Genomic DNA, 17,640 nt, shown 5'->3' on the forward strand with positions numbered 1-17,640 from the left:
ACAAAATGATCATCTAGACACCTACAAAATATATCTCCACGTTCGGGACAAAACACTCATTCTTGCAGCATCCTCAATAGATATGTGATCCTGAATCTTGTGTATATTATCTGTCATCGCCATTCTGCCTTCTGATCATTTGCAAAAAAATAAAAGAAAAGAGGGAACTTAAACACAAGTTGAAAACATACTTTGAGATATTATTTGTTTGTCAAAGCAAATCTTAGACCAACAACAACATACTCAGTGTAGTCCTGCAAAATGGGATCTGGGAAGGGTAGAGTGTACGTAGATTTACCCCTACATTCGGACCTTCGGAATAACTGTTACACCTATCCTCAATTTACCTTAGGTTGGACTAGAACAGTTTTTTTTGAAATTTTATCTGTGCCACATGTATATTGATTTAGAGGAGTAATATATAATATTTGAAAATGAAAAAAAAGTAAAAGTTTTATAAATCATAATAATTAACAACTTAAAATATTTAAAAGATATAAAAATTTGATTGACTCTCGAAATTTTATTTGTGCCACATGTAAAAAGGAGGTGCGCAAACACCCTATTGAGGAGGCGTGAGAGGCTGGTTGTAAGGGGTACACAGGGATAGAGGTAGGTCGAAAATGTATTAGGGGGAGGTGATTAGAGAGGACATGACACAACTTCATATAACTGGGACATGACTCAAGATAGAAAGGAGTCGAGGTCACGTAATACGATAGATGGTTAGTAGGGGTAGAGTGTTGTCTTTTCTAGCTTTTGTTATCTATCATCATTTATTGTGTATTGTGTTTCATTTTTCACACTAATTTGTTGCTAGTATTATTTCTTTCTTGTAGGTTCTACACTGTATTTTTCATATTAATTGTTATGTTTTCATCATTGTTTTCTTCCTCTTTTACTTGTATTTGATGCACTTGAGCCCAAGAGTCCTTCGGAAACAACCTCTCTATCTTCACGAAATAATGATAATATATGCGTACACTCTACTCTCCTCATACCCACTTTGTGGGGATCTCACTGAGTATCTTCTTTATTTTATGTAATACTCTGTATAAGTCAAAATCAGACAAAAGACATAAATTAAAACGAGAAGTATTTCTTTTTCTTCATACTTTCTTGATAGGAAATAATGGTCCTTAGGACCTTAGAAGTCAACTAACATAACAATGTTAACTACTTCATTAATACATCAACTACTCCACTTCAAAAGTTAAAAGTATTATTGGAGATTTCCCCTTTTTTCACTTAGTTTTCAAAGAACCTATTGAAATCTCTTCTACAAACAATCAAGATGCTAAACTCTCCTTCCAAACTAGTCATTTCTTGGTTCTTGTTCTTCTTCTTGACATTGAGCAATCAATCATTTTCAGCTAGAACTCTGAATAACAATCCTTCCTCGACGAACAATCATCATCATGAACGCCATAAAACGTCCTTTTACATGCTAGATGTTCTTAGTCTAAAACACCCTTCATCAAGACCTGCATCAACAAGAGTAAATAGTCATCATCAAATTCCCTTCTCGAAACCATTAGGCTATTTCCCTCCAGTAGGAGGCATTCCCTTGACCGACACAAACCCAAATGTTGGAATGAACGGATTGCATACTCACACGCTTGATTTGGAAGGAATCAGCATGACATTCCCAGCTATAGCCACACTTCAAGAGTTAGAACTAGGGACAGTGATAACAATCGATGAGGACATATACAAAGGTTCTATTTATGGTTCATCTTTGAAGGGAAAAGCTCAAGGAATGTATGTAGCAAGTTCAGAAGACGGTAGCAGTCATATGATGGCGATGACTACTACTTTTCTTGGTAATGAGTATGAAGATAGTCTAAGGTTTTTCGGTGTGCATAGGGGCGATGTTTTTGAATCCCATATAGCAGTAATAGGAGGTACCGGAAAGTATCATGATGCAAATGGCTATGCTACTGTCAAGATTGTCAATGTAACATCTAACAAAAATGAAGAAGCATACAAGATTCTTTCATTCAATGTTTATCTTGGTTAAAGTTAGTAACTTGCTAGAGTAATCATTGAGCTGTATTTCACAATTTCTTTCTCTATTGTAATTCTTGATTGTTCAAGATTTTTATATTTGTTATAAGGGTGAAGATTTTGTGTGGAACTTTTGGTTTCTGTCAATACAAAGGGAGATGTTACATAAACTACAATTGGTGTCACCATGAACTTTTTCTAAGTGTGTTTCATCAGAAAAATGCACAGATCTTAAACAGTAGCAAAGTTATATTGAAACTCAGATAAAAAAATTCTGACTACAAACATTTTACTAGATAAGCAAATCAAATTGAAGTCATGCATAGGCAAAACTGCTTTCTCCGCACAGATTCAAAGGAAAGTGTAGGGGCAGACATAGTATTGCTAAATCGGCTGACTAAATTCGTAAAGTTAACAGTTAACAGACCAATTAAGGAGCACGGAATAAGCTGCAAAGGCCTGAAAGAAGAAATACAAACAATGCTGGAGGACGAATAGATAATACCTATATGAGGATTCTTGAAGATGTGCTATTTATGAGAAAACAACTTAATTTCCTTCAAATTTTAAACTAAATATCGGGTTTAGGAAACTTAAGGAGAATTCTGAGGTTTAGGAACTTCATTTCTTTCAGAATTGTGTGAAATTCACAGAGAATTTTTCTGCCTTCAACAAGATTTACTGATAAATTTTAATATTTTATTATCTATGAAGGAAACTTAAGTTGCGTTCTGCCGCTAGCAATTATGAATTTTTCTTAAGCTCGGAAAAACAGGAAGATAGAGACATGGCAACTCTGCCTGTAGATGTTGAAAAGATGAAAGCTTCTGTGAAGTCCATAGTATATCTGCACATGAACATCTGTCCTAAGTTAACTGGTACATGTAGTTGGTGGGAGGTGGCAGGTATGCCGTGGAATTAGTCGAAGTCCGCGAAAGCTGGCCCGGACACCGCGGTTATTAAATAAAGAGATAACTGTCTAGTTAATCAGAAAAAAATAAATTCAGAGTTGGTTCAACCAAACCTGATGTCCAAGTGGATTTGGTGTTGTGCAACAAAACAAGAAAAAACAGGCATATCTATCACTCCTTACCAAAACCACCTTATCAGCTCCACTTTTTATTAGGATGTAATAAAGCTATATATAACCATTGAGGCTCCAGTCTTTCCTCATCAATTAAGCATCTACTCAACTTCATTTGCCTTCTATATCTTACTCTAGCACCGTTTTCAAGAAAAGATGGCGAAAGTTTCCCAACTCACCTCGAAAACACTCCAAGCCACGTTCTGCATTTTTCTATTAGTCCTCACCTTTGACTGTGCCAGTTCAGCAAGAATCCTTGATGAAGTGAGCCAAGTGGCAGATGCGTCATCAGAAATAGATGAGCCTGTTGTGGCTCCTGTGGTTGCCCCAGCTACCACATTGCCGAGTAACCAATTACCAGCTACTGTCACCGGTCCTGATTCTGATGTGGCACCAGTAGCTGATCCTTCCATCCCTGCAGACACAGTGGCTCCTCCAGCAGATTTACCAGCTGACCCTGAACCAGATTCAGTCCCTATCATCTCCCCTGCTGCATCAGCGACTCCTCCTGCTGACTTAACAGATAATGGAGCAGCCCCTGTCGCTGATGCAGCACCAGTAACTACCCCTGTCACCAAAACACCAGGAGTGGCCACTGCAGCCCCAGATGGGACCACATCAGCTGCTACCTCAGGCGCCAAAGTAGAAAGTCCCATCCTTGAGCACCCCACGTTCTCCTTTTTCATGCATGACATCCTTGGTGGTTCGCTTCCTTCAGGAAGAGTGGTCACTGGAATTGTAGCCACTTCCGATGCCAACAATCTGCCATTCTCCAAGCTCAACAATCAAATCTTCCCAATCAATGGAGGAGTTTCTTTGAACAACATTAACAACATCGTCAATAACAACAATTATCCATTCCTTGCAGGCCTTAACGGTCAGCAACAAGCTAACACTGTCCTGCAAAACAGCGGAAACAACGATGTAGTTACTGGTGATAACAACCAACCTTTTGTAACAGCCGGACAACTTCCTTCTGGCTTATCGCTTCAGCAGCTCATGTTTGGCTCTATTACCGTCGTTGACAATGAATTAACAGAGGGGCATGAGCTGGGATCAGCTATTCTTGGGAGGGCACAAGGATTTTACCTGACAAGCTCTTCAGATGGCACCAGCCACACTTTAGCCTTGACAACACTTTTCCACGGAGAACATAATCACGAAGTTGATGATACTATTAGTTTCTTCGGAATTCACAGGACAGCCACACCAATTTCTCACATTGCCATCATAGGAGGGACTGGCAAGTATGAGAATGCTAAAGGATTTGCCACCATTGAAACTCTTCCTCACGTGGACCAACATACAACTGATGGACTGGAGACAATTACCCACTTTACCGTCTACATCACCCCTTAAACAGCATGCCCCCTAGATATTAATTCAACATGTTTGCTATATTTCTGAATCTTTATATTTCGTACTTTGAAGCATGTAATTGAATGGTTAAATGTACTGGTGATATTATGATCTATATCAGACCTATTTTACTCAGTACAAAAAGGTGTATCCAACTTGGGAGTTTCATTTTTCCATCACACATCATGAAACACTAAAGTGTATATGAAAAGATATCTAATTAAATGAAAGACCTACCAAAATCTTATACCTGGAAACTTTTTCCACCAATACAGCTGTAGAAGGAAAAACAGGCACAAGCGAAAAGTAATTTGTAGCATTATTTAAAGAAAGATGCCCTTAATAGTAAATTGAAAGCAAGAATTAATAGCACAAACACCTGCTCAACGATAACTCCTTTTCAACTTCTGGCGCTCTTCCTTCAAAAATAGATCAATAGTATTGATATTTAGTTGTTTACACCAAATCTTTTGACATCTATCTTCATGCATAAGCATGGTGATATTCTATAGAAAAAATAATCCTTCAAGAATTGCACACCATGTTTGAATGAATATAAGAATAAATAGTGCCACATCTTTCAGATTTTCTACACAACATCCTATACTTTCAGATCGAAATTGCTGTTGAAAAAAAACTATATCTATTCCCAGTAACTTGAGGAGGGAAGTAGTAGGAAAACTTAGCGGCCAAAATCCCATTTTATACGCTCTCAATGCAAAGCTAATTCTGCAACTAGCTCATCCAACAAATATTTCTCTATTTCTCTGCATATGCTACCAATTTCCTCCTCGACCTGCAACCATTTGGTTTCATTTCCAATTGCCTTCCCAGACAAGTCCTTGCGTTTTTCATTTTCATGACTAACCAGCATCCTCCACAACTCTTCTTCAATATCAGTTCTCCTCATAGTAGAACAGCACCTTCTTTTTAAAGATTTTTCTATTATGTAGATCTCCAGAAATGAATGCAAAATCTCACTTAGCCCTGAATTTATGTGGTCAAACAGAAGTTTCCTCTCTGATTTTAGCCAAGATATTTGTTTCCCGTATTTCTTCTCTAACAAGTCAAACACTGAGGGATTCACGGGACATTCCAAAGAATGCCATGTCTCAAAACACATTCCTAGGTTCATGCCGTGCAAACTAGCTTCATCTAAAACATCAACCAGATAGGAGAAGTCCCTGCCATCTGCAGTTTTGAAGTCTTTCAATATGTTTTCACTATCTTGAAGGAAATCCAGAGACCCTGTCTCGGAGTCTCCATCAGTTGAGACACCCATTTCAGATCCTTCTGAATATGTTTCCTCAGAGTTGGTCTCAAGAAGCTGAAGTTGCCGTGCTACACCTTACAAGTTCAGAAGAACAAAAATAAGATTGGATGAAATCTGTTGAGAAATAGTTAACAAAGCTTTGTGTTTACTTACTACATAAGCCGTGGAATGCAGAGGTACAGGGTTTCTCTTCCTGGAACGGTGGCTCCAGAACTGAATTTGGACTGCGCTGATCGGTTTCCTTCAAGTTCAAGTCTCTATATTCCATATTATCTTTCTGTTTTTGGTTCATAGACTTGGAAAGTTTCTCAGTAACAGCTACTTTCTGCCTCAGATGCCGGCCATATAGAGAAGCTTTATGGCCAATCATACCTTCAGGACTTCCAGAGGCTATCATAGAACCAGCAGAATGATTTGGAATTAACGAATCCTTGCTGCACGAGCCTGAGATCTGAGTGTTCACACTAAATGAACTGCAAAAACTTTGTGAGTCACGCTTGGAGTCCAAAAATTGAGGCCTAGTTTCTAAGTCATCCGTAGCAAGCATTTCTCCAAGATTTTGGCTTCTAGAAGTTGTTTCAACTTCTGAAAGATCATTCAGCAGCTTCCACTTTTCAATGGTTTGCTTCTTGACTTCTTTGGAAAAAGATGACCTCTTTGAAAAGAAATTTAGTGTATTATCTTTTCTTTGTTTACTAAATAATTTTGAAGAAGACAGCTTTAGAGCCTCGGCATTCAGAAAAGTGTCACTGATGCTTTCTGCTCTTCCTGGTCTCTTATTATGTACTGCCCCATTTTCATGTTCTGTGAATTTCTTGTACTTCAAATCAACAGGATCGGACTCCAAGCCATGCCTACGAGAAACAGATTGATGTTTGGTTTTACGATACTTTCCAGAACTAGGTTTGACCACAATAACTCTTGTAGACGGATGAGGCATGTTTTCATTTGGATTAAGCTGAAAGTTTATTTTCTTCAAGTGATGAATAGAACATTCTCTAACGTCATCCTTAGGTGTACCAATCTCAAGTGTCTGAAGAGATCTCGAAGTCTTTTCTTTAGCTGAAGTCCTAGCAGACATCTTGCATATTGGCTTAGCGACAGCTGAGTGAACCGGGTAGCAGTAGGGTTTATAAGTCTGTAGATCACGCAAATGCTTGGTTGAAAGTAAACTTTCTGAGGTGTCTTCGGAGTCCATAAGATAAGAATGTTTCTCCTTTATTAAAGTAACACTCGAACTAGTATATTTCCGCATCTTCAACTTGGCTGCAGATACATCTTTAACTACTTGACACTTCTGAGTATTTATTCCACGGGAAAAGCCAACAGAGAATGAACTCTTCTCTCGCAAACCTATAGAAGCCATTTTCTGGAGATAGTTCTCAGAGAGTACTCTCCTTCTCTTAACAGGGAGGTGCTGCCGAGGTGGAAGCTCATCAAGGCTCATCAGCCTTGCTATAACACTTGGTGTGTGCTGCTTCCCTTCCATCTGTTTCAACAACTCTTTAACCAGTCTGGTTGATTAAACCAGGCACTGTGCAGACATTACGGGAATTTTGTTAGTTTTCCAGATTAACAACTATGTCTACAAGAGCAAAATAGATGCAAATCATGTTTTTTCAAGAAAATAACAGAAAGGAGGAGAAATATTAATGACTTGGTAATAATAGAATATAACAAACAAGGTAGGAGATACAATCCATAACCTGTATTGTATTTAACCAAAGAAGTATCAATTTGATGCTAATCTAACACCAACTCGAACGAACGTTCTAAAGGATTAACTAAATACTAAAATTGAACACACCAACTCTAAAGACATTGTGACACACTAACACTTCATTCTAGCAAATTTGAACAAATATATACAACTAACTTGAAAGGCATGCCACCATCCCAGAAATAAAATATGTTTGCAGAAACTGAGTAAAGAAGTAATTGTAATTCCAAAACATTCCAAATCACATTGAATGTTGTTAGGAACTTATTACTTTTCTCCGATGCAATAAGATAATGCCTTCGATAACAGAAGCATTTTAAAATAAGCAAAGACACATTAATGGTAGTTCTTAGTTCTTGCACACAAATGGCTACATCCCTCCGCACAAAACAAACAATACAATGAAAAAATTCAAAGATCCAAGCTCTAGAAACCATATGCCTTTCAGAGTGGTGTTTATAGTGAATCTAGCATGACTTACATTTTTTTTTTTTTGATTTGCACCGGGTGTCCGAGTCTCTTTGAGCCCCGACTAATCCCGGGGGTGCACAAGCCCTCGGCAAGGAGTTTCCCGCAAGTGCACCACGGTTAATTCAGGTTTTACCCAGTCCGATGGCCCTCAGAAATTGTTTGCACCTAGTGGGTTTCGAACTTGAGACCTTGAAAGGGAGCAAACCCCAAGGCTCAAGTCAATTGCCAGCATGCCAACCCCTGAGGGTTAGCATGACTTACATTTAATCACCCAAGCAAGCAATATCCATTGACAGCATTTAAAACTTAAACTAGAGAAGTGCAAAACTATCATTCACACCATGTTAGAGACAACACAGACAGCCAAATTCATATCAGTATGATAACTGCCAAGAAAAGATGGAAGGCTTAGTTCATCTAAATCACCCAGATGAGAAAGCTTTTGATGTGGATCTTGAAAGATTTGGAAAGATAGAACATGCTCTACCCCTTCCTTCGATTGCTAACGAGAAAAGATTAGATGATGTGGAAATACATGTTATTTGCTTCTTTAGCCAAAGAATGAAACATAGTATACCTTCAAATGTCACCACCCACAGGCCAAAAGTGTAAATGTAAGTAGAGACACATAGTCAAATATTTTCTCCCAGAGCTAAAAAGCAGCAGACCATATTTATTAAACATTATCATTATCAATAAAGTATAAACCCCAACACTGAGAAAGTCCAACTGTGAGCCATCATAAAAGACATCAAATTACTATCATTAGCCACAATACAAAAGTCAACTCAAAACCCAACAGAATCATTCCCTATCCTCACTCTCAATCAAATAGGCCTGAATTCCAACTAGTTGAGATCAGTTATACGAATTTTCTGTATATTCAGAAGACTCAACCACGCCTCAATCGAGAAAATCTCAATAGTTCAGTTGGTTGACTACGTGCTTTGATTCGATTCTCCATCTTGTAATCCCCTTCCCCTACCCCAATTCAAAAAAACTATGCCTCAATCTTGTGTACATATTTTGTCCTACCACAACTATCTTCCTTTATTTGAACTTAAAAGTAAACTATGTCTTTCAAACCTCACATAGCTGGAATTCTCACAATTTCTATACAACAACAACCCCAAACAAGTTCGAGTATTTTTTCATTTAAGCCCATATCATATCATCATGAATCCTAACAATTACCATAACTAACAAAAATCCAACCTAACTCATTTCACACAATTACTAACAGACTCACAACACAACATAGTGACAAAAACCAAAAAAAATAATCAAGAATCATAAAAAATCCAAGAATATCAAAACCCCATAAACTAAAGATTCTACCTTTATTGAAGATGGTCTCCTCCTCCTTGTAACTAATGATGATAAACCCGACAAAATTGATAATATCAATATAATAACAGCAGCCATCAAAATATTTTTTAATCCATAATGCTTTTTATAAACTAATCATAATCAAAATTGATTAAAAATTAAAATTTAAGCAAGAAAAAACAACCCCACCTCCAAAAAAACTGGAAAAATCAAGAAGACCAAATCCCAAGAAACAAATATGTAAAAAAAATTTGAGCTTTTGGTGGATTTGTGTATGAAAAAATTGTGAAAATAATGGAGTGATGAAGAAGAATAGCTGGAAATGATTAATTAATTTTAATTATTAATTAAATACTAAATAAAAAACTGCTATATTATTAAAAGCTTACTATAAATAATATTTTTTTGATTTAGGGTTTTGATTGACGAAAATTGCGTGTCAACAGGCCGCCGCCATTACGGCGGTCGGCAAAAAAAAATGCGCCAAAATTTTGGTCGGTCAAATGTCCAATCATTACAATATGAACATCTTTTTGTTTTTTACTATGTAAAAAAATAGGAAAATGTTATTAAAAATATTCATTCTAAAATTATATTTTAATTTTTTAAAAAATATTTTACATTCAATATTATTTACTTATTTCGATATTATTTCTCAGAATCTGAGATTAAATATCAATTAATACAATTATTGTAGTAAAATATTCATGTCAATTATTATTTATATGAATCGTATAAATTTAAGTTGGACAAGTAAAATGAATGAATGAATGCTTATCAATTTATATAATTAAGATAAAATTATTTAATTTCTTTACAATTTTGTAAATGTAAATGATATTTGATTACAACGTCTAAATTCGCTTGACATATGCAAACCTTTTCAAAAAAGAAAAACGTCGAAATCATTTAACATAGGACCCTTATCAAAAATTCAAATAGCTAAGTTATCAAATACTGAGCTAGCTTCTCTATGCGCATGTATAGATCGTGATAATGATAAACGCGATTGACAACATCATTATTTGTATAAGACACAAACCCTCCAAAACACTACACGTGGACCGCATTAAAAAAAAAGTATCAATTTGCAAGGCAAGGGAACACCACCTCCTATTCTGAGACCATGGGGCAAGTCAACTTGTAGTTTGAATTTATCAGAATTCTCTTTGATTAAAAATTATATTATTTAGCTAAAGTTATTTTTATATATATGTAGTAAATAATGTCAAATCTTCTTCAACTAATTAGTGTGTTCACTTTTTTAGATTCTATTTTTTTAGAAAAAGTTTTTGAATAACTTTATTCTAAATCAAATGGGAATTTGGTGCCATACAAACATCTTACCACTTTCAAAATTTGGTATCTGATTCTTCCATTCCCAAAATTGCAGCAAATAATCTTTATAGTCCCCCNAATAAATAAAATAAAGAAGAGAAAAGGCATGAAATCCAAAAAAAAAAAACAAAAAAAAAAACTAGAGAATATGATTTCTAGACGTGAATGCATTTGGAATATATATGAAATGGTGATATGTACGCAATCTTAATATTATTTTGTGAAGATAGAAATTTTAGTTTTGATAAATTCTCATCTCAAATAAAGTATATTAAAATCAACTATTGAAAGGAAATTTAATAGTAGTAAAAAAGAGATAACAATAATAATAAGAGATAATAATATAATCGAAAAATGAGACAACAATTAATGATGAAATTGAAGATTAAGATGGTAAAAGAGCAATAATTATAATAATACTGATAAGAAAATTAGGTAATGTTAGACCATTTACTAACATTCTACTATACTGATTTTTAACTTCCATATTCACCTAATCACTTAAATTAAAAATAATCCACAAGTATATAATATAAATATTTCCTGCCTAATATATATCTAATCATATTCTCCATAATTTATGTACATTATTTCATAAAAGTAAATAATAAAACTTCATCAATTATTTGTCTAAAGATCCAGAAAGGAAAAAGAAAAGATAGAGTAGTCATTTTCAAAACTTTTTCTTTTTCTTTATCATCAATTAAATAATGGAATTTTTGCTCCCTATTTTATTTATTTTTATTTTTTGAAAAATAAAGTCTCTTTTTTCAAATAGTAGGTGTTATTCTCATGATAGTGGCACTTCAATTTATGACACATCAAAATCATACTTCTAAATTTTTCCAATAAAATCAATTTCATGATATAAAGTTGTTCCAATGTCCAAGATTAATTTAATTTATTCTCAACCTCAAAAATGTGAATAGATTTTATTTTCATTCTAAAGCTATATATGCCTGGAAAATGACTAGTCAAAAGAAAAAAACAAATACTCCCTCTCTCTCAATTTATTTAGATTGATTCGAAGTATATGAGGATCAAATTAATTAATATTTAACGTAAATTCGAACAAAAAGATTTCTTATATAATTATGTTGAGGTATTCTTTTTCTTTTAATATTAAGACGTATGAAATTAAATATACATTTGAATATCATAAAATTAAGATATTTAAATTTGAATTTAATATAAATATAATTATTAAAACGTTACATCAAAATCTAAATATTAATTAGTTAAAATAATTTTTTTTCACAAAATTTAAATGTATACAATTTATCTTTATGAAAAATTAATAAATATAAAATATTAATATTTCTAAATTATATAAATAAATAAGTATATGGTAGTTAATAATGGTGTGACCAATGACAGTGGTGGTAGAAATCGATTAAAGTGGTGATTGATAGTAATGGTGAATAATGGTGTCGGTATTAGTGTCGGATGTCGATACAAAATAATGAATAGTGATGATAGTTGATTATTTATTGTTGATAACAATTATAATTTATAACTATGGTTGATTATAGTAATAATTAATAGTGAATTGGTGATATATAGTGAAGGTTAACAATAGTAATTATGATGATTGTTGTAACAATACAATAATATCTCAATACATAGTCATCTTCTTAAATTTGTCATAATACTTTATTTAGATTCGAACCAAATAAAGTGTTCCGACTAGATATTTTTAGTTGGACAAACTACTTAAATCTCACTACTTTAGATCCTAATTACTAGGATTCACCATAGTTTGTAATATTACTTTCTATATCATATTTTGATCGCGAGATACATGTATCATTAAAGGCGAGATACATGTATCCAACAGTGTTAAAAGTCGAGATACATAAATTATTAATTTGAATCAAAGGGGTGTAACTTATTTCCTTAATTAAAGGTTTAATTGATGACAAATTAACAACCCAAACTGATTTATAGAATCCTTGCATATCAACTCTAACAAGTTTTCCTAAAATAATGAAATCAGAAACCAAAGTAATTTTGTAGTCTTAAACTTCATCTTTTTCATCCGTTCTTTTTTTGACAGTAAAGGTGAGATACATGTATCAATAAAGGTGAAATACGTGTATCCATCAATTTTAATATTGGAGAGTTCCCTTTATCGGGCCAATTTTGAAGTGGACCAACAAGTTTCTGCAGTGAGAGAAAATAATTTAAATTGCTAATTTACCATTAAATATTTTAAAATATATGATATAAATATTAAAAGTGTTATTATGTGTAATTTTTTAAACTATAGATAAATTAAGTATAAATAGAGTAGTAAAGTGTGTATAATTATGTAGTTTTTCCTTTTTAGTTTTTTTTTTTGGTGTGTGATCTCACTCGTCTATTATGTAGTAAAATTAACCGTATAAACACATGTCATCTTATTAACTATACATGTTCACTTCAATAAGTCTTAAAACCTCTAAGTATTTTTTATTTAAATTTGACGCATATAATTAAAGAAGCTGACATATTTTATACGTAAAACCTTTGAGTGTGTTTTTTTATTATTTTTCAAATTCTTATAAAAATCCACCCATATCCCAACATTGATAATTGGACATGTGGAAAATGCTTTAAAAAGGACACTATATTATTGTACACTCCCCACACACAAAGAACACACTCAATTAATGAGCTATCTTCTTCAGAATTCTCTAGTGAAGTTTCTGTTCATCAAAAATGGCTGTTGAAGTTTGTGTCAAGGCTGCTGTGGGTGCCCCTGATATCCTTGGAGACTGTAATTTCTCACCCCCTTTTAGATTATATGCATACCCTGTTGTGTGTGTTGTTTTTGATGCAGTTTTTATGGGTTGGTTTGATTTTTTTTTTCTGAATTTGTTGTGGTTTCTTGATTTTGAGGTACATTTAGATAAAGGGTATCTGTAAAGACTGTAAATTTCTTGCTCACTAAGATTTATACCTTTGTTTTTGTGTGTCTGTTGTTTTTGGGGCAAAATTTTACGGGTTGGTTTGGATTTTTCTGAGTTTGTGATGGTTTCTTGATTTTGAGGTACATTTAGATAAAGGGTATCTGTAAAGACTGTAAATTTCTTGCTCACTAAGATTTATACCTTTGTTTTTGTGTGTGCTGTTTTTTGGGGTAAATTTTCATGGGTTGGTTTTGATTTTTCTGAGTTTGTGATGGTTTCTTGATTTTGAGGTACTTTTTAGATAAAGGGTACTTCTAAAGACTGTAAATTTCTTGCTCCCTTAGATTTATACCTTTGTTTTTGTGTGTCTGTTGTTTTTTGGGGCAAATTTTCATGGGTTGGTTTGGATTTTTCTGAATTTTGTGATGGTTTCTTGATTTTAAGGTACATTTAGCTAAAGGGTGTTTATAAAGACTGTAAATTTCTTGCTCGCTAAGATTTATAGCTTTGTTTTTGTGTGTCTGTGTTGTTTTTGGGGCAAATTTTCATGGGTTGGTTTGGATTTTCTGAATTTGTGATGGTTTCTTGATTCTAAGGTACATTTAGCTAAAGGGTACTTCTAAAGACTGTAAATTTCTTGCTCACTAAGATTTATACCTTTGTTTTTGTGTGTGTGTTGTTTTTGGGGGCAAATTTTCATGGGTTGGTTTGGATTTTCTGAATTTGTGATGGTTTCTTGATTCTAAGGTACATTTAGCTAAAGGGTACTTCTAAAGACTGTAAATTTCTTGCTCAGTAAGATTTATACCTTTGTTTTTGTGTGTCTGTTGTTTTTTGGGGCAAATTTTCATGTTGGTTTGGATTTTCTGAATTTGTGATGGTTTCTTGATTCTAAGGTACATTTAGCTAAAGGGTACTTCTAAAGACTGTAAATTTCTTTCTCACTAAGATTTATACCTTTGTTTTTGTGTGTCTATGTTGTTTTTTGGGGCAAATTTTCAAGGGTCGTTTGAATTTTTCTGAATTTGTGATGGTTTATTATTCTATGGTCAATTTAGTCTAAGGGTATTTCTGAGAATGTAATCTCTTACTCTCTAAGATTTATACCATTGTTTTGTGTTAGTTGTTAGTTTTGGACAAGTTTCCATGGGTTTGGTTTCATTTTTTCTTAATTAGTGGTAGTTTATTGATTCTAAGGTCCATTTAGCCAAAGGGGTACTTCTGAGACTGTAATCTTACCCTCTTAAGACATACCATTGCTTTAGTTTGTATGTGTGAGAGTGTTTTGCAAATTTTCATGGGTTTGGTTTCAATTTTTCTGATTTTTTATGGTTTTGTGATATTAAGGTCCATTTAGCCAAAGGGTACTTCTGACATTGGAGGAAAAGAAAGTGACTTACAAGAAGCACTTGATCAATGTTAGTGACAAGCCCAAATGGTAAATCTGAAGAAAAAAGTACTTTCTTTTTGTCCCAAAGGTAACATTTTTTTCATTCTGAAACTGAAAATTTTGTTTTGGGGTTGTGATTTTAGGTTCTTGGAGGTGAACCCGGAGGGGAAAGTTCCCGTGATCAATTTTGGTGACAAATGGATCCCGGATTCTGATGTCATTGTTGGGATTATTGAAGAGAAATACCCAAATCCCTCTCTCATTGCTCCCCCTGAATTTGCCTCTGTGTATGTTTTCTTCTCTACTTTCTCCATGTGTTTAAATAAGTTTCTGTATTGACCACATTTCTCTAGACCTCGACTAAGTCCACTGGATACCAGCCACCTCCCACCAGCAAGCTGGACAAGGACAGGTGGGAAGAAATCATCTAGTGTTTTTGTCTCTGCTGAGATTTAAACCTGTGACGTCATGGTTCTCAACCTACTTCATTGACCACTAGGCCACACCCTTGGGTGCTTAATTTCTCTGGATGTTTTATTGGCTGCATCTCGGTATTTGCTTTAGATTTTAGTGTTTTGGGTAATGAATATACTTATAAGTTGGAACTTCATGTTGTATGTAGCAAAGGTTATTAAAATAAAAGAAGCAAGATACATTTTAACGCTTTCTTTGGCTTGAACTCCTTATAGAAATCAAAAGTGGAAGCGTTTTACAGAGTTGCTATATCCAATTACTTTAACATGGCATTTTTCCTTCAAAATTCCGTGGAAAGGTTTCTTTGTTGTACTTCCCCAACCTTTTGTTCTTTATTCCTTGGAGGGAAGTGATTTGTGAATTCGTCTTAGGTTTCTGCAAGCTACATTTAAATGAAGTTTTGTGATAGTTCTCTTCACTTTTGTGGCTTGAGTTTCTTTAGATCAAGCAAAAACACTGTACTTCCTGTGTTCCAAATTGAATTTACATATTTTGATTTAATCTTATATCTCAAATGTCTTAGGTGAGATTTGGTTTAAAATTCTGAAGAAAGTCTTTGTCTTTCTTGGCATTTGGTTGAAAACAGTTCTAATAACAATCTAAAGGTAGTTCTGCGGAAACTCTTTTTTGAACTTTTGCACCAAACACCACCTCTTGTATTTTAATCTTCCATTGCTGAATACAACATTTCTCTTACTTGTTTGGAGAAGCAAAAAGGCTACCATTGTGCTTCATATGTTTCACCTTTAGATTCTCACCTCTTAATATGCTAGTCAAATTGGACATTCAATATAGAACATAGTAATTATTTTGTTTATCTATCCAGTGTTTCCTTTTAGATGATTGTCTCTATAATGTGTTTGTATGATTCATCATGGTAATAAGCTAGCATCTGTTGCTGTTTGATTTTTATTTTATTGATGTTGGCGGGTGGAATATCATCTGTAACTTGTTTGGGATTGCAGGGGCTCAAAAATATTTCCTACCTTCGTCTCGTTTCTGAAGAGCAAGGATTCTAGTGACGGTACTGAGCAGGCTCTCCTTGATGAACTGAAGGCATTGGAAGAGCATCTCAAGGCTCATGTATGCTGTTTTACATTGAACTGTCTGATATGTTTAACTTAAAGTATGCGTCTCTCATTTTTACCATGATCTTAACTTCTATTGGCTGTGAATTTCATCAGGGACCATATGCCAATGGGCAGAATGTTTGTTCAGTTGATATGAGCTTGGCTCCAAAACTGTACCATCTCGAGGTGGCTCTTGGACACTTCAAGAAGTGGAGTGTGCCTGAAAGCTTGAGTCACGTGCGTAATTACATGAAGGTATGCACTCTGTTACTCTCTGTGTCCTTGTGTGCGTGCATGGTCGGTATCTGCTTTGTCTGTGGGTGTTGAGAACATTCTTTGTGCTGGAGTAGTTTGTTTATGTCTTATCTATGTGTCGAAATGTCTCTAAAATTCAAACTCTGATGATTAGAATTTAAAAGAATAACCACATTCCATATATATATAGTTGTCACAGTTTTACTGATTCAAATTCATTTGATCGTTCGAATCTAATACTAGATGTGATGATTTTCCATACCAAAAGTAGCTTTCGGCCGCTACCTTTTATATTTTTATTCTTAACTACTGCTTCTTCCTATGTTGATTTGTTGCTGCACTGGTGTCGGATTCTTCAAAAATACACTACTTTTGGAGGATCCACACACACCCCCGGAGGCATTTCTGAGCTGTCCGGCTTAATAGTGTAATTCTATTATGAAGACAACCAAGTTTTTCATGTTTAGTTTCTGATATTACGATTGCATATTCTTTTGTTTCTCTATGTCCATGCTTTTGCTTATGCTAAATATGTCACATCTTCCAATTCTTTGAAACAACAGCAAAAATGGAACAAAAGTTGACACCTTTATGTTCTCCTTCTACAGCTGCTCTTCGAGCGAGAGTCGTTCCAGAATACCAAGGCTGAAGAAAAGTACGTCATCGCAGGGTGGGCTCCAAAGGTTTAACGCATGAACTGACTCGAAACTGTAATCGTGTTTTGTCTCGGGTAGTTAGCAGTTCGATGGGTGCAGCATTATGAACGTGATCTATATAGTATGATCTAAATAAATACGTTCATCGTTGGTCTGTCGATCGATCAATCCTTGTACTGTTTGTATACCTAATAAACGAGTCATGTTCTGAAACTTTTATTAGTTAATGTAAGGTGTTGATTGTTGATCTTTTGCTTCAGTTTTTGCTATACCGAATTGCCAGAAGGGATGTTATATTGACACTCCTTTACTTTATTTTAGAA

General features: G+C 34.4%; 4 protein-coding genes across 7 annotated transcripts; 3 read left to right on the forward strand and 1 right to left on the reverse strand.

Moving 5' to 3' along the window:
• The first annotated feature begins 1,444 nt into the window (after nucleotides 1-1,444).
• Nucleotides 1,445-2,020, forward strand: LOC125868996 (dirigent protein 25-like). Its single transcript, XM_049549551.1, has one exon. The coding sequence runs from the start codon at nucleotides 1,445-1,447 to the stop codon at nucleotides 2,018-2,020; it is 576 nt and encodes a 191-aa protein (XP_049405508.1).
• A 1,165-nt stretch (nucleotides 2,021-3,185) lies between these two features.
• Nucleotides 3,186-4,594, forward strand: LOC125867368 (dirigent protein 24-like). The gene has a single exon (XM_049547844.1). It carries the CDS (start codon nucleotides 3,248-3,250, stop codon nucleotides 4,448-4,450), a length of 1,203 nt encoding a protein of 400 aa, XP_049403801.1. The 5' UTR covers nucleotides 3,186-3,247; the 3' UTR covers nucleotides 4,451-4,594.
• Nucleotides 4,595-4,852: 258 nt separating this feature from the next.
• On the reverse strand, nucleotides 4,853-9,538 carry LOC125867367 (uncharacterized). Of its 4 annotated transcripts, none has more exons than XM_049547842.1 (3): nucleotides 9,433-9,538; nucleotides 5,877-7,257; nucleotides 4,853-5,791 (listed from the first exon to the last, which is right to left on the reverse strand). In XM_049547842.1, the coding sequence occupies exons 2-3, from the start codon at nucleotides 7,210-7,212 to the stop codon at nucleotides 5,163-5,165; spliced, it is 1,965 nt and encodes a 654-aa protein (XP_049403799.1). In that variant the 5' UTR covers nucleotides 7,213-7,257; nucleotides 9,433-9,538; the 3' UTR covers nucleotides 4,853-5,162. The 4 variants fall into 4 exon arrangements, with proteins under 4 accessions (XP_049403799.1, XP_049403796.1, XP_049403797.1 ...); XM_049547839.1 differs by having other exon boundaries at nucleotides 4,853-5,797; nucleotides 9,433-9,537; XM_049547840.1 differs by having other exon boundaries at nucleotides 4,853-5,797; nucleotides 9,253-9,443.
• Nucleotides 9,539-13,082: 3,544 nt separating this feature from the next.
• On the forward strand, nucleotides 13,083-17,588 carry LOC125867684 (glutathione S-transferase DHAR2-like). Its single transcript, XM_049548247.1, has 6 exons — nucleotides 13,083-13,339; nucleotides 14,820-14,910; nucleotides 15,006-15,149; nucleotides 16,302-16,419; nucleotides 16,521-16,661; nucleotides 17,270-17,588. The coding sequence occupies exons 1-6, from the start codon at nucleotides 13,282-13,284 to the stop codon at nucleotides 17,348-17,350; spliced, it is 633 nt and encodes a 210-aa protein (XP_049404204.1). The 5' UTR covers nucleotides 13,083-13,281; the 3' UTR covers nucleotides 17,351-17,588.
• Nucleotides 17,589-17,640: the final 52 nt, after the last annotated feature.

The sequence above is a fragment of the Solanum stenotomum genome, chromosome 6 (assembly GCF_019186545.1).
Source record: "Solanum stenotomum isolate F172 chromosome 6, ASM1918654v1, whole genome shotgun sequence".
Taxonomy (NCBI): Eukaryota; Viridiplantae; Streptophyta; class Magnoliopsida; order Solanales; family Solanaceae; genus Solanum; species Solanum stenotomum.

Bases quoted from the DNA above. Each gene is read 5' to 3' on its own strand.
- LOC125867684 (XM_049548247.1), top strand. From the start codon at position 13,282: ATGGCTGTTGAAGTTTGTGTCAAGGCTGCTGTGGGTGCCCCTGATATC. The intron at 14,911-15,005 runs GTAAATCTGAAG...TTGTGATTTTAG, and splicing joins GTTAGTGACAAGCCCAAATG to GTTCTTGGAGGTGAACCCGG. The intron at 16,420-16,520 runs GTATGCTGTTTT...GAATTTCATCAG, and splicing joins AAGAGCATCTCAAGGCTCAT to GGACCATATGCCAATGGGCA.
- LOC125867368 (XM_049547844.1), top strand. From the start codon at position 3,248: ATGGCGAAAGTTTCCCAACTCACCTCGAAAACACTCCAAGCCACGTTC.
- LOC125868996 (XM_049549551.1), top strand. From the start codon at position 1,445: ATGCTAGATGTTCTTAGTCTAAAACACCCTTCATCAAGACCTGCATCA.
- LOC125867367 (XM_049547839.1), bottom strand. From the start codon at position 7,212: ATGGAAGGGAAGCAGCACACACCAAGTGTTATAGCAAGGCTGATGAGC. The intron at 5,798-5,876 runs GTAAGTAAACAC...TGAACTTGTAAG, and splicing joins TGCATTCCACGGCTTATGTA to GTGTAGCACGGCAACTTCAG.